Source organism: Camelus dromedarius, chromosome 17, assembly GCF_036321535.1.
Source record: "Camelus dromedarius isolate mCamDro1 chromosome 17, mCamDro1.pat, whole genome shotgun sequence".
NCBI lineage: Eukaryota > Metazoa > Chordata > Mammalia > Artiodactyla > Camelidae > Camelus > Camelus dromedarius.
Window position 1 is genome coordinate 41,365,610 of NC_087452.1, and position 14,928 is coordinate 41,380,537.

General features: G+C 47.3%; 1 protein-coding gene across 3 annotated transcripts in view; it reads right to left on the reverse strand.

Moving 5' to 3' along the window:
- The window catches only part of XYLB (xylulokinase), a 46,776-nt gene that overhangs the window by 11,651 nt on the left and 20,197 nt on the right, over positions 1-14,928 (reverse strand). For all 3 annotated transcript variants that reach the window (XR_010384954.1, XM_031469971.2, XM_031469972.2), the window contains exons 11-15: positions 12,266-12,306; positions 11,589-11,704; positions 10,744-10,859; positions 9,982-10,055; positions 5,724-5,820 (exon numbers count right to left, since the gene is read on the reverse strand). Coding sequence is in view for 2 of the 3 variants with exons in the window: in XM_031469971.2 (XP_031325831.2) it covers positions 5,724-5,820; positions 9,982-10,055; positions 10,744-10,859; positions 11,589-11,704; positions 12,266-12,306 (444 nt within the window). In the remaining variant the exon portion in view is untranslated. The remainder of the gene's footprint in view (positions 1-5,723; positions 5,821-9,981; positions 10,056-10,743; positions 10,860-11,588; positions 11,705-12,265; positions 12,307-14,928) is intronic.

A 14,928-nucleotide genomic window follows, 5' to 3' on the forward strand; every position in this document is an offset into this window, starting at 1 on the left:
GACTATTCCCTCCAGACAAAAAAGGCTGTTTTCCAGAGGTCTTCAGCCACAAAGGGCTGGTGTTGGGCCAATGCCTCTCGCTGGTCACACAGGACTGGGGAGGGTGATCCACAGTGGGCTCTGTCCATGCAGGCCTGGCACACATAACTTGCTTGTGAGGCTGCTGCCCCACCTACCGCTTACAGCTCTCAGGCTTTGTATGTGTGTATTTTTTTTTAACTATTAAAAAACCAAATCTCTCAACAAACCAGGAATAGAAGGGGCCTTACTTAAATTGATAAAGGCCATATATCCAAAATTTACAACAAACATCATTCTTAACAGGAACATTTATGCGGGGAGGGTATAGCTTAGCAGTAGAGTGCATGCTTAGCATGCATGAGGCGATGGGTTCAATCCCCAGTACCTCCATTTAAATAAATAAGTAAATACCTAATTACCTCCTCCTCAAAACAAACAAAAAAACAAAAAAACCCAGAAACATTCTCTTTACAGGTATACCTGTCAGACCCCAAAAATGACCTCCAAACAGTCCCTGCTCCCTGATACTCCTACCTTCATGTGGTCCCCTCTCACATTCAATAGGGCTGATGCGTGTGACAAATAGGATATTGTGTAAATGATGGAGTGTGAACCCCAAGACCAGGTCCTATAAGACAATGGAAGTGGTTCAAGCACTGGGAATAAGTGGTTTAACAAGACAGGTGAGATTTTTGCCCTCAGACAACTTGTTTCTCTAGTTGGGGAGTGACAGACAATAGACAGACAGACAAGTTAACAAAATCGATGCTCATAGTGACAAATTCAAAGATGAAATAAAGCAGAGTGAAATTAGGACCAGGGGGCTAACACCTGGTTAATATAGGGTTTCTCAATCTCAGTACTGTTTTGGGCTGGGTAATTTTTTGCTGTGGAGGGTTGTTCTGGACACTGTAGGACGTTTACTAGCATTCCTGGCCTCTCCCCATGAGATGCTAGTAGCTTTGCTACTATGACAAACAAAAATGTCTCCAGATATCGTCAAATAGCTGCTGGGGGCAGGGAGGGTGGGCAAAACAGCCCCTGTTGAAAACCACTGGTCTACTGTGGATTATAGTAAAAGAAAAAACAAAGGACAGAGAAAACAGAGGAAAAAATAATTAAAGAAATCATATAATAAATGTCCCCAAGCTGCATAGTCAGGTGTATGCAGATAAGAGGCTCAGCACTTTCTATGCCAGGACACTCAAAGGAGAAGTTTTAGAATTCTAAGAAGACAGAGAAGGTTCTAGAAGATTGTCTAGCAAAAAAAAAAAAATACCATTTACATGGGCATCTAGCTTCTCACTGACAACACTAAAAGTCAGAAAACAATGGAACATTATTTTCAAAGTTCTGAAATACTATGATTTTTCAACTCAGAATTCCACATACAATAAAAGCAGCATTTAAGTGTGAAGGTAAAATAAAAATATTTTCAGTCAGAGACCATGCCCCTCAAGTACCCCCACCTCTACATGAAAGAACCAGTCAAGGATGTCCTGAAGCCGAGTTAGATGTGTCACATAATAAAGAGTAGTGATCAAATAAACCAGCTGGATACATAACTTAAATAATTCCTGATGTATGATGCACACAAATCAGTAACCTTCTGGAACCAGAAAATGGGAGGTAAAGAAAAAAGAGAGGGGACATTACATCTTTTGAGTGGAGAGTATAATGACTGAATAGGATGTAAATTCCAAATACTGATTTTAAAAAAACCATAAATTTTAGTACCTATGTTAAAAATTTAAGGGTAATTACTAGAAAAAGAAGTAGTAGAAATATATTCAGGGGCCAGAAGGACGGTGTACCTGAGCGGAGCAGGTGGCGTAGGACACCAGGTGATGGTGTGTGACGCCGGGGCACCTGTGTAAGCAGGGACTACCTAAAGGTATATGATGAAAAAATTTTAACATTATGCTAGCCAGAATGATAAGGTCTAGAAAAAGCATATGTACTCAGTAAACTGTCAGTTTACTACGAAGGCCAGTTAAGAGGAAGAGACGAAAAAAGAAAAACCAGCCAGGGACATTTACAAGCTTGTTCATGGCAGTATTATTCACAAAACTGAACAGGAAAGACCAAGTGTGTATGACAGAAGAATGGACAAATAAATTGTGGTATAGTCGTGGATGGAATGCTATCCTGCAATGAGAGTTAACAACTAATAGATACACTATTGAGACGGACAGATTCATAAACGTAATGTGAGCTATAGAAGCGAGTCACATAAGAACACGTCCAGTATAATTCCATATACCGTGAAGTTCAGACCCAGGCGAACAAGACAGTGTAATCTGGGGGATACATTCATAACTGTCAAAACCATAAAGAACTTCAGGGGTTATATTTAAACAGTTATCTCTTTTCTTTTACCTATTAAAGTAATATTGAAATCTAAAAAAAAAAGAAAAGAAAAGAAAAGAACCTCAGGGGAATGATAATGCAAATCTCTGGGGGTTGATGGGGATGAAACTAAAGAGGGTACCCAGGAGGGCTCTAAGGTTCTGGCAATGTTCTATTTCTTTTTTTGGGGGGATTAGATTTATTTACTTTGTTATTATTTTTTTAATAGAGGTACTAGGGTTTGAACTCAGGACCTCATGCATGCTAAGCATGCACTCTACCTCTGAGCTATACACCCACCCTTCAATGTTCTAGTTCTTAACCAGAGTGTTCAGGAACAAGTGTTTGATTTATTAATATGCTATACAATTAGCTGTATGGAGCATATATGCTACTGTATGCATGATATTTTTCACAATAAAAAATAATAAACCTCCATCTAGAGAAAGACATACAGTTCCATTTCAGGTTAAAATGGAGATGGTCAAGAAAGCACAGCCCTTGTGCTGTTAACAATGAAAGACTGCAGACTAAACAAACAAACAAAAACATATTTTTATGTAATGCTATCAAAAAGTTGTAAAGCCAAGAAGTTTAAATAAATTAAATTCCCAGGAGAGATGAGCTCTAAAGTGCTGACTTGCTGTACCTGCCATGCAAGGTAGGTGGCGTAGTAACCCTCCAGAGGGACATAAACTACCAGGACAGAGAAACCTGCCAAGCATTGGGTGGTGCTGGTGAAACGCAGAGGTCTCAAACACAGAGCTACTGCTCCCCACCCCCACCCTCCCCCAAGGACTCTGGGTAAGCGCTGTTGTGGAAGCTGGGGGCAGGGAGGGAAAACAGAGACTGAGAGAGCTCTGTAATCTCTTAGATCTGCTTAGATCCCTAAATTCCGTGTCACGGGACTCTTTCACAAGAAGAGGCGTTCCTTTATTATGCAAGTATTTAAAAACAAATAAATGTTGTAAGCCCCTGCAGCCTCCTGTCAGCCTCCCCCACCCTCATCCCCAGCCATCAGAAGAGTGCCTGGGCTGGAGAAAGGGGAAGGAATGTCAGCCTGCTAAGGAAACAATCCAGGACGAGGGAAGATGTTGTGGTGTGATTCCACACTGGAAAAGCAAAATGTGCTCTATTGCCGACTGCCGGAAAAGTCAGCCGGGAGTGATGGAAAGCACCACGTAGAAGGCTTTGACACACTTCTGGGTTTGAATGTACCCTTTGTAGGTACAAAGGGAACAGGACTATGGTTTTATGAAAATAAGGTCATAAAGGAGACTGGAAGAAAATACTTCTAGAGGATGCAGGTGGCTGGGGAGAGGGGACGGGACTAAAGGTAGTTTTCTTCTCTTTATTTTGCAGACTTGCTCTTATAAGGCTTTATTGCTCTTTTAAGTCAACCTAAACGAAATGTACATAGAGACAAGCTGAAAAGGGACCATGGCTTTAGCCCTGCCCAGCTGGGTGCACACATGTAATGGTGTCTAAACATCAAAAGAATGATCATTCCTTAAAGAAGCAGATGTAGCCCAGCGGTTAAGAACCCAGAGTCTGCAGACAGACTGGCTTGGTTCAGAAGCTCTCCAGCCTCTAGCAAGTGATGGAACGCTCTGAGTCTTGGTTTCCTACTTGTGAAGCAGGAGTGATACCCCAGAGACACTGTTTTTATTAATAAAGTACTTAGGTACCAGGCTGGGCACACAGTAGGTGCTCAATAAATGTTGGCAGCTATTATTATCATGATCATCAGTCTTACTTCAAATGCCTTTTTATTCTCCTTAGACGTTATTAAGGTGAGATTATGACTGATCAAGAGAAAATGTGATGGGGGCAGCACAGCTCAGCGGCAGAGCACATGCCTAGCGCGTACGAGGTCCTGGGTTCAATCCCCAGTACCTCCATTAGAAAAAAAGAAAAGAAAAAATGCTAAGAAGTCAGCCCACACGGCAGCGGGCAGGATGATGCCTCCCCTTTGTGCAGCCCTTTCTGGGTTCAAGTGTGTTCATTCATGTGACCTTGTTGGAGAGGGAACCCAGCAGAGCTGGCAGGACAGGTTTGATTCTGCTCCTATGCTTGATAAGAGGATAGGTAACTTAATGTGGTTTTGCACAAGAATCCCTTCCAAGGCTGGGGATGATGATATGACCGCACTAACCACCACCACCACCCCCCGCCCCCGAGCCCAGGAGGAGCCCTCCACCCTCACTGCCTCTCCCTGCAGACTGGGCTGGGGGTGAGAGCTCCCCAGAGTGTCCCCTCCTGACCACCGGAAAACCCTCCTGCCAGGCACTCGCACCCATCTCAGCACACACACACACACACACACACACACCCCCGCCCTGCTCACCAGGTCTCATTTCTCAGGGAGCTTTGAAGTCTTTGGAGAACTTTGGAGACCTTTTTACACTTTGAGTGGTGGGATGGAGAGGAGTGGGAGTGTTTACAGAGTTCATTCTATTAAAAAGTTTATTTAAACTACAACACACAACCTGAAACACATACATGCATAAGCTGACAGCTGGACACATTTTCACAACTAAACACTCCTGTGTAACCCATGAAACAGAACCTCACCAGCACCCCAGAGGCACCCCAGGCCCCCCAGAAGGTAATTACTAACTACCCCGACTTCTAACAACAGCAGATAGCTTTGTCTGCCTTTGAATTTGACACCTGGGGAATCTGCCACACGTACTTTTGGGTTTGTCTTCTTTTGTTCACCATTTTCATTTGTGAGATTCGTCCACTTTACTGCGGGTGGCTGAGGCTGGTTCACTTTCATTTCTGTGCAGTATCATGTCGCCTGAACACCCCACGATGCATTTATCCTGTCTACCATCAACGGACATTGGGCTGTTTCCAGCGTGGGGCTGCTAAGCTCAGGGCCACGGCCAGTGTCCCATCCGTCTACAGCAAACACGTGCACACGTCCCTGTCATGCACCCGCCGGGAGGTGAGGCTGCTGGGCAGGCATGTATGCAGCCTTAGTCAACGCTGCCTAACAGGTTTTCCAAAAGGTTTACCTAGTGCTTATTTTTAAAGCATCCTAAAGCATAAAATATAAACTACACAGAACTTGGATTATCCAGAAACATATCAAGAGGAAGCCCTCGAGCACGAGCTTCAGGAGTTTTCTACTTTCTCTTGACAGCAGCAGCTGCCCGGAGGGACAAATACACACACACAGGGGCCAGGCTCCACCTCCCTCTTGCACGAGGCCCTTGTAATGGAGTCTTAACAGAGTGGCCACTAAGCCCGGCCTGATGGCCAAGAACGGTCTCAAGCCTTCAGGGTATGGGCAGGACCCTTGGCCCCCAACCCAAAACACAGCCCACCAGCAGCAGCTCACTTACTGACTCGATAGCCCAGGCCCTCAGCATGAATCTTCTTGGCCATGAACTGTCCTTCGATCAGTGCTCGAATCTCCACATCCCCAGGGAATGCTGAGACCTGTCCCCAGGAGAAAGTGGGCACAGAGTGAGGAACTCTCGTTGTCCACTCACTGCGTGTATGTGGTGTGGGGTGTGTGTGTGTGGGTGTGTATAGGTGTGTGGCATGTATGGTGTGTGTGTGTTGTATGTGTGTGTCTGCTGTGTGGTGTGTGTGTCTGTGTGTATGTGTGTGGAGTCTTTTTAAACCACAGCCCAGATTTGGAGCCCACGACTCAGGCCTCCACTGGAGCTCATCCACAGTTGGGCTCTTGAACAACTAACTTTGCCTGTCAGACACTCACACACACGCACGCACGCACGCACGCACGCACGCGCTCACAGCCTCAGGCGCTTATCACTGTGGGGAATCAGAGCATCAGAGAACTCAGTCTCACGTCGACGAGGGTTCAAGTTCTGTCTCTGCTGATCAGCTCTGTGACCTTGGATAAGTTACATAAATCTTGCTGAGCCTCAGTGACCTCGAATAAGTTACATAAACCTTGCTGAGCCTCACTGTCTTTCTTAACAAAAGTGAGGTGATGGTGGTCCCTGCCTTAGGGTTGTTAGAAAGCAGACAACAGGGCCTGGACTCCGCAGCTGACGCTCACTCAGGGAGAGCCAGGGGCATGTGCTGGGAACGCACGCTGCGGCACACCCTTCCAGCTAATGCCGAACAGCACCAGCTCCAGCCTAGCCGTCCCCCCAGCTCCTGAGACCAGTGATGGACAGTGCCACCCCCTCCCTGGGGAACCGCTCCAACCCCACTCACCTGCTTTCCGTTCCTCAAACTGCTCCCTCTGCTGGGAGTTTGCCCACACTTCCCGTGTGGGGTCCCTCTCATCCCTCAAGTCTCCACCTCCAGGCCACCTCCTCAGGGAGGCCCACCTGGTTACCCCACCCAGGGCAAGTCCCTGGCCCACCCCTGCTTTCCCCTGCTCCCGTCCCTTCCCATCTCGGCCGCATCCCACACCACATCGTGTGTGCACTCATTTGATTACATACTCCCGGACGCTGGGCTCCGTCTGTGGAGCAGTGATCCCCCTGTCTTGCTCTCCTTTGTGTCCCCAGTGCCTGGCACCACTCACACATATCTGTGGACAGAATGAATGAACAAAGAAAACCACCTTCTCCTTAACAAACCTAGACAGCTTTACACAAAGGAGAACAGGCATATCTTCTTTCCATGAATGTCAGAAACCAAACTGACCCCCATCAGGAGACTGAGATGAACTCCCTACACTTTACATAAAGCTTTCCATCTACCACTCAGTATGCCATGCCAGCACCGGCCGTATACTCCAACACAACCCTAACTGCTACAGTCACTAGGCAGAGTGACTTACTAAAGCTCCCCAGACGTTTTTTTAGGGTCAGAAATGTCTCTCAGGTCCAATCGAAAACGTGGCGATGACTCTGGCAACCAAGTGTCTCACAGAAAAATCAATTCCAAGCAGCAAGTATCGACCAAATCCCCCTCCACCACCCACGCCCCCGTGCATCGGACGCCTTATTCACCTCTCTGAGCCTCAATCTCTCCAGCTGTACAGGGGATACTACTAATTCACAGAGTTGCTTTGAGAGGAAATCAGGAACATACAGAAACCCGCCAGCACAGCACCTGGAACTAAACTGGGCCTAATAAACGCCCGCAAATGTTGGTGCCTCCTGTCCCAGAAGCTCTTTCAATCAGGAGGAAATTCATGGTCTGGAGGTGGGAGGTGTAGTATAAGGCTCGCCAAGGAAACAGGCTCTGTGATGCTCAGTGACGTCCGTGGGAGCGCACGTTAGCTCGGGGAGGATCCTTTGGTGTCTCGTGCCCCTCTTTGTGAGGAAGTATGACATCTGTCTTAGATCCTGCTGATAACCCAGGACCTAGCGTGCACCCTGGCACATCAGAAGTATGTTTTATTATGACAAACCGACTGCCAACATAATACCCAACAGTGAAATCTGAAACCCTTCCTGCTAAATTCAGGAATAAGACAAGGATGCCCACTCTCATCACTTCTACTCAGCATAGTCCCAGCCACAGCAATCAGACAAGAGAAAGAAGTAAAAGGGATCCAAATTGGAAGGGAAGAGGTAAAACCGTCACTATTTGCAGATGACATGAAACTCCATAGAGAACCCTAAAGTTCCCACACAAAAGCTGTTAGAACCAATAAATTAACTCAGCAAGTAGCAGGATACAAGATTAATATACAGAAATCTGTCATATTTCTTTACACTAATAATAAAATATCAGGAAGAAAGTAAAAAAAAAAAAATCCCATTTAAAATCACATCAAAAAAACAAAAAACAAAAAACTCTAGGAATAAACTTAACCAAGGAGGTGAATGACCTATATGCTGATATAAAACAATGATAAAGGAAACTGAAAATGATTCAAAGAAATGGAAAGCTATCCCAGGCTCTTGGATTGGAGGAATTAATGTTAAAATACTACCCAAAACAATCTACAGATTTAATGTGATCCCTATCAAAATGCCTATGACATTTTTCACAGAACTGGAACAAATAATCCTAAAATTTATATGGAACCACAAAAGGCCCAGAATTGCCAAAGCAATCCTGAGGAAAAAGAACAAAGCTAAAGGCATAACCCTTCCAGACTTCAGATTATACTACAAAGCTACAGTAATCAAAACAGAGGAGTACTGACACAAAAACAGATCAATGGAACAGAACAGAGAGTCCAGAAATCAACCCACACGCCCATGGCCAATTAATCTACAACAAAGGAAGCAAGACTGTACAATGGAGAGAAGACAGTCTCTTCAGCAAGCGGTGTTGGAAAAGCTGGACGCCTACGTGTAAATCAATGAAATTAGAATATTTCTTCACTCCATATACAAAAATAAACATAAAATAGTTTAAAGACCTAAATATAAGACATGACACCAGAAAACTCCTACAAGAGAATATAGACAAAACATTCTCTGACATAAATCAATGAAACGGAAAAACCCACAGAATGGGAGAAAATATTTGCAAATGATGCAATCAACAAGGGCTTAATTTTCAAAATATACAAACAGCTCATATAGTTCAATAACAAAAGAAACAAATAACCCAATCAAAAAAATGGGCAGAAGACCTAAACAGAAATTTCTCCAAAGAAGACATACAGATAGATGGCCAACAGACACATGAAAAGATGCTCAAAAGTGCTAATTATTAGACAAACGCAAATCAAAACCACAATGAGGTATTACCTCATACTGGTCAGAATGGCTATCATCAAAAAGTCTACAAATAATAAATGCTGAAGAGGGTGTAGAGAAAAGGGAACCCTTCTACACTGTTGGTGGGAATGTAGTTCAGTGCAGCCACTATGGAAAACAGTATGGAGGTTCCTTAAAAAATTGAAAATAGAGCTACCATACAATCCAGGAATCCCACTCCTGGGTACATATCCAGAAGAAATGAAAATTCTAATTCAAAAAGATACATAAAACCCAATGTTCACAGCAGCACTATTTTATAACAGCCCAGACATGGAAACAACCCAAGTGCCCATCAACAACTGAATGGATACAGAAGATGTGGTACGTACGTACGTGTACACACACAGACACACACACAGACACACACACACACACACACACACAGGAATACTACTCAACCATTTAAAAGAATAAAATATTGCCATTTGCAGCAACATGGATGGACCTAGAGAACATTATGCCTAGTGAAGTAAGTCAGAGAAACACAAATACTGTATGATATCACCTACATGTGGAATCTAAAAATAACACGAATGAATCCATATACAAAACAGAAACAGGCTCACTGATATAGAAAATAAACTTCTGGTTACCAAAGGGGAGAGGGAGGGAGGGAGGGACATATGAGGAATATGAGATTAACAGATACAAACTACTATACATAAAATAGATAAGCAACAAGTGTTTACTGCATAACACAGAATTATATGCAGTATCTAATAACCTAAAACAGAATGTAATCTGAAAAAAATAACAGAATAACTTTTCTGTACACTTGAAACTAACACAATATTGTAAATCAACTATACTGCAATAAAGAAAACAAATTTTAAGTGTTTTATCAATAGCTGAGTGAATGAATAAGGTCCCTAAAACTAGCGTAATTTGATAGGCATTTGTTAAATAGTCAAAAATGAAGCCAACGTAGCTCTAAGACCAACGATGCACGTACCTCTCGGTTTTCTGCAGTAAACCTATGACGGCCAATAATTTCAGGGGTGATCTCCATTACGTCAAAATAAAAACCTGAAACAAGACCAGGGAGAAATTAGCTATCAGTGATCAGAAACGGGAGATCAGGTTCTAGGTAGCCTTAGGAAACAGCAGGGTGAGATGGCCCTCTATCCCTGTCCCCCAGGCCCCTCGTCCCCTGGGTGGGACCTGTGAGTACTCTCAGCAGGACAGAGGGCAACTGGAAAGGCCTAGGCTAGCTTTTCTTTAGCTTTATTGATTTATTTAACGGAGGTCCTGGGGATTGAACCTAGGACCTCGTGCATGCCAAGCATGCGCTCTACCACTGAGCTATACCCTCCCCACTCTGGGCTAGCTCTTCTTAGAAGCAGTTCTTCCTACTCTCACCTGGCAGCCCAGGCCAGTAGGCAGCTGCCCCACTAACCCTAAAATGCCAGCAGCACAGGTTTGACCAAGGGAGGTTTTTCCCCTCCCTGCTCAGAAGGCCTGCCCCCCAGCTGGGCACCTCTCCTGACAGGACCTTGTGTCTTGGGCAGAATGCTGCGTGTGGGGACACACCGGGGTAGAGCGGGCACTGGGGCTGCCGTGTCTGATGCCACCAGGGGCTTCAAGGGGCACAGGCAGGGCTCCCTTTGGCTTCTCCCTGGCCCACCTCTCCCTGTACTCAGGGGGCCGCAGGCCCTGCCCCTCCCACCAGCAGCTGCTGCCCCTTCACAGGCCCGGGCACCCCCAAACAGCCTACCCAGGTTTCCGCCGTTCCCCATCTCCGTGGACTGCAGCGCCTTGGAGAACTCGCTCCAGGAACGGGAAGCAGACTCATCACGGATCTTCTCTCTCATGAGGGAGCCATTTTTAAAGCTGTAGAAGTGCACACAACCCTGAGGGAGGGACCCAGGGCTTGCTGACCAGACCCAGGGGTTTTGGTGAAAAGTCTCAGGTAGAGGGGTTGCAGGTCAGGCTGGACCACAACCCCAGCCAGGGCACAGACAGGGATCTGAGGTTCCTCCTCAGGTGTCAGGCACAGCACACGTCCCTGGGAGTCACCAGGAAGCACACTTGTCTTGGGCTGTTTACAGAGGAGGTCGCCACAGAAGAGCCCCAGGGAGAGACGGGCACGTGGTTTCAGCACATTGTACCATCTGGACAGGAGCGGGGCTGGCTAGATTTACCAGACCCACATATTCTCCAATGGTTCCTGGAGCTCAGAGGCCAGAAAAACCTTCCTCAGTAGCTTCCAGTGGGTCCCCAAATGCCTGTTTGAAGCGTTCAGAGCAGACCCTGAGAATGGTCAGGAAGCAGGACATCCTTACTACCATTAGTCAAAGGTCCACCACATGCCGGACACGTCATATCAACACCGTGAAGTAAACCTCTTACTCTCTTTTAACCAGCAAAGTGTGGCTCAGATGGGCCTCAGGCCACACAGGACACAGCTGTTGGGGGTGGGACTTGTAGCTGGGTTTGGGAGAGACTCCAGGTCCTAGGTGGCTTCCCACCCAACGCTGCTCTCAGCAGTGAGTCCCTGGGGTCCCCGCTGCAGTGGAATGACCCGTGGGGGCGCCACGTGGCCTTCCCCACCCAGCCTACCACAGAAGCGCCATGTAGTGCTGGGGGTCCACTGGGCTGCAGAAGATGTGGCCTTCCAGGGCGGGCGTGGGCTCCTGGAGCCAGAGAAACAGGGTGTCGCTGGTGCCCAGGCTGACCTGGGGAGGGAAGGGCAGAGGTGAGGTGCCTCCATCTCCGCCCAGCTCCACCCGCCCTGACCCTGCCGCTTCCCTCCTCACGCTGCAGACCTCGGAGTAAATGTCACCTCCTCAGAGAAACCTCTTCTGACCCTCCCACACCAGATGAGTCCAGAGTCAGCTGCTTGGATTCCGGTCGATTTTCTAGAACTTACCACAACAGCCTCTAACTAATGGTTTGGGTGATGACTGGTTCACCAAACCCAGAAAAGCCTGCGTTATGTCTATCACCTCAGGAGCTCACAATCCTCTGGCCTGAGGTCTGACCCTTCTGCCACTGTGCTCGCCAGGTCTGGCCACTGTCAAGGCAGGCAGGGGACTGTCTGCTCAGCAAAGGCAGCTGCGCTTTAAGAGAGGAGATGTGGACAGGTCCTGCGGCCTGGGTCTCCCTGTCTCCTCCCTCAGCTGCCTTTTGACCCTGAAAGCTCTTGACAGGCACCAAAGATGCTGCCAAGACCTAGCACCCTCATCCCCAGGGCAGAAAGAGCTGAGCCCGTCTGTGGGTGTAAGAGGTCACCTTACCGCAATGTCACCTTCCTCCAGCCTCATGCCGGCCAGCGACGCTGAGAATGGGAGGGGAGGCTGTGGTTAGCTGGAGGTCACACGGGAGATACAAAACAAACCAGTCACGCCCCGAATGGCAGCGCAGCACCCACCTCCCACCCCAATCCACAAGCTAGGGTAAAGTTAGGAACAGGGTGACCTGAGGGCTCCAGAGGCCCCAAGGACCAGCAGGGGGAGTCTCTGTAATCAGGGCCTCTGACTTGGGCTGGGAAACCTCATCTAAAGGGGTCCAAACTCCCCACCCACCGTCAGGCGCTCCCAGGAGCACACAGAACCAAGGGGGCCAAGTCAAGACACCAGGACACAAATGGCAGAGGAAGACCACGGCAAGGCAGGAGGGAGGGGCTCTCCCCTACCACAGCGGTATGGAAAGGGGCAAGGTTTTGTTGACTGTCCCCCTTATGTGAGGCCCACGACAGCAATGCTCACCTGCCTTGCTCACTGATACACCCCGGAACTGAAAGAAGGCCTGCCATGGAGCAGGTGCTCAGTAAACGATGAGTGAATGAATGAATGAATAAATGAGAAACATGGGTTGGAACAGGTGTCCTCACACATTGCTCCTGAGGTACAATCAGCAGGGTGTGTCGGAGCCTTGGATTCAGGAATCCTACCTCCAAGAGCTTGTCCCTCAGGGACAAGGGACAAGATAACGTTTGCACTGTCTAAACTCTGGAAGCCATGCCTACCTCCATCTGCCACCTCCATCCAAGGGAGACGGACAAGGTAAATGCCAGAACAACGAAACTTTAGACAACAACTAGGGATGTTGCATAAAAAAATTGCCCTGGTTTGTTCAAATAAAATATGTTTATTTATGGGCATAGAAAAAGAAGGTTGGAAGGGCAGCCCTCAAAATTGTAACGGTGTTATCTCTGGGTTAAAGGATTGCGGATGATTTTTACATCCTTCCTTTGGGTCGTCAGTATTTAAAATTTTTGTCGGCAATGAGAAGATATCCTTTGTGAATAAGAAAAAAAAGCGTAATACGAATGCATTATTTAAGACAGCAACAAACTGAAGGTCAGACTTAGGGTGGGACTGGCTGAAGGCTATCTGGTATCTTCAACAGCCTGAAACCACAGTCCAAAAGGAAAGATTAGGAGGCTGCTTCCCTGCCGTTCCCTCTCAACATGCACAGAAGCTCACACTTCAGGGGTTAAAAAGCAGGACCGTGATTCTCCCTGACACTCTTCTAGTTATAATAGAGTAGGTGTAAGAATATGCAGTCTTCTAATGAGACTTGATGAAGGTATTTTCATTTTGAAAGGAAAACAAACATGGCCCACTAAGTGTAGAACTGTCCTGAATTAGTGCTTGTGCACCGACCGTTCTGGTCTTTTCTGAGGGAGACTGGACACCCCCCAACTCTTACAGCTGTCGGGAACTGGGAGCTGCCCCTCAAATCAGGCCACTGTCCACCAGCCTGTCTCCACTTCATCTCGGCCAGGAACACGGGGGAGGGCGGGGTCCTGTTGTGTTCGTGTTTGTGCCTTGACAACAGGGCTCTGTGTGATGTTCCACAGAAACTGCTCAAGAACAGGGAGGCCCTCGCCTGTTCCCCCCAGATGTCAGAGTGGAGGCCGTCCCAGAAGGGAGGGGTCACAGCCCGGACACTGGCACAACCACAGGAGTGGTGGGGACGTCCTCACTGTGCCCTCAGCCCCAAAGCAGACCTGGGAGCACCACGAGTGTTATTCATAGTGGTGCAGAAACAGGAGTGGCGCCGACTTAAATGTTTTTTTCCTGATCACAACAGTGCACACAGATCCTGCAGAAAATATGGACTGTCATCACCAGCATCATCGTCAGGAATGAATTTTAAGACCTTCAGCTCCACCCCTAGACACATGTGCCTCTCTTTTTATTTTTGCTGTCCACGTCCTTCTCACCTGTACAACCGGAGTAGGGAAGTACAGAGAGGCTGGTGGCCGTGAAAACGAGGGGAGGGCTGAAGTCAGACCCCCTCCTCCACCGCGCAGCAGCCCAAATCTCCCCTGGACCTGAGACTCAATTCCTTCGAGCAGGAATGGCTGCCGAGGATGGCGATTTAGGGTTGAAATGCCAGATGAAATAGAGGCTGCTCAGAAGTCAAATTTGAGCTTCAGAGAAGCAACATCTGGGACACACTTACACTGAAAAATCATTTGTTGTTGTCGGAAATTCAAATACTGCCCGGGACATATCTACACTACATAATCATTTGTCATTCTTCGGAATTCACGTTTAACTGGCTGACCAATATTTGTTTTCACTCTATCCTGCAACCCTGATTGGGAAAAGGGCTGCAGGGGTGGGTGAGGTCCAGTTGTACTCGGTATGGCCACTGGCCTTTTCTTTTGAGACCTGACAGCCCCTCCAGGAAAGATCTCAGGAACCCCCAGAGGAGAAGAGGGGGAGGAAGAGGAGACAACGGGTTTGGATGAGGAATAAGTTATACCTACAGGTCAAATGATGGGGCAAAGCCTGAAAATTGGGTCCTAGAGGAAGGGCTGGAGGAACTGAGATTTTTTTAGCTTGGAACAGAAAAGGCAGGTCAGGGAGGGGTGTCCACGCCTGTCTGCCTCAATCACTGATCAGTTTCATCTGATGGGGGCAGCCCTCCAAGGCTCTGGGGGCAG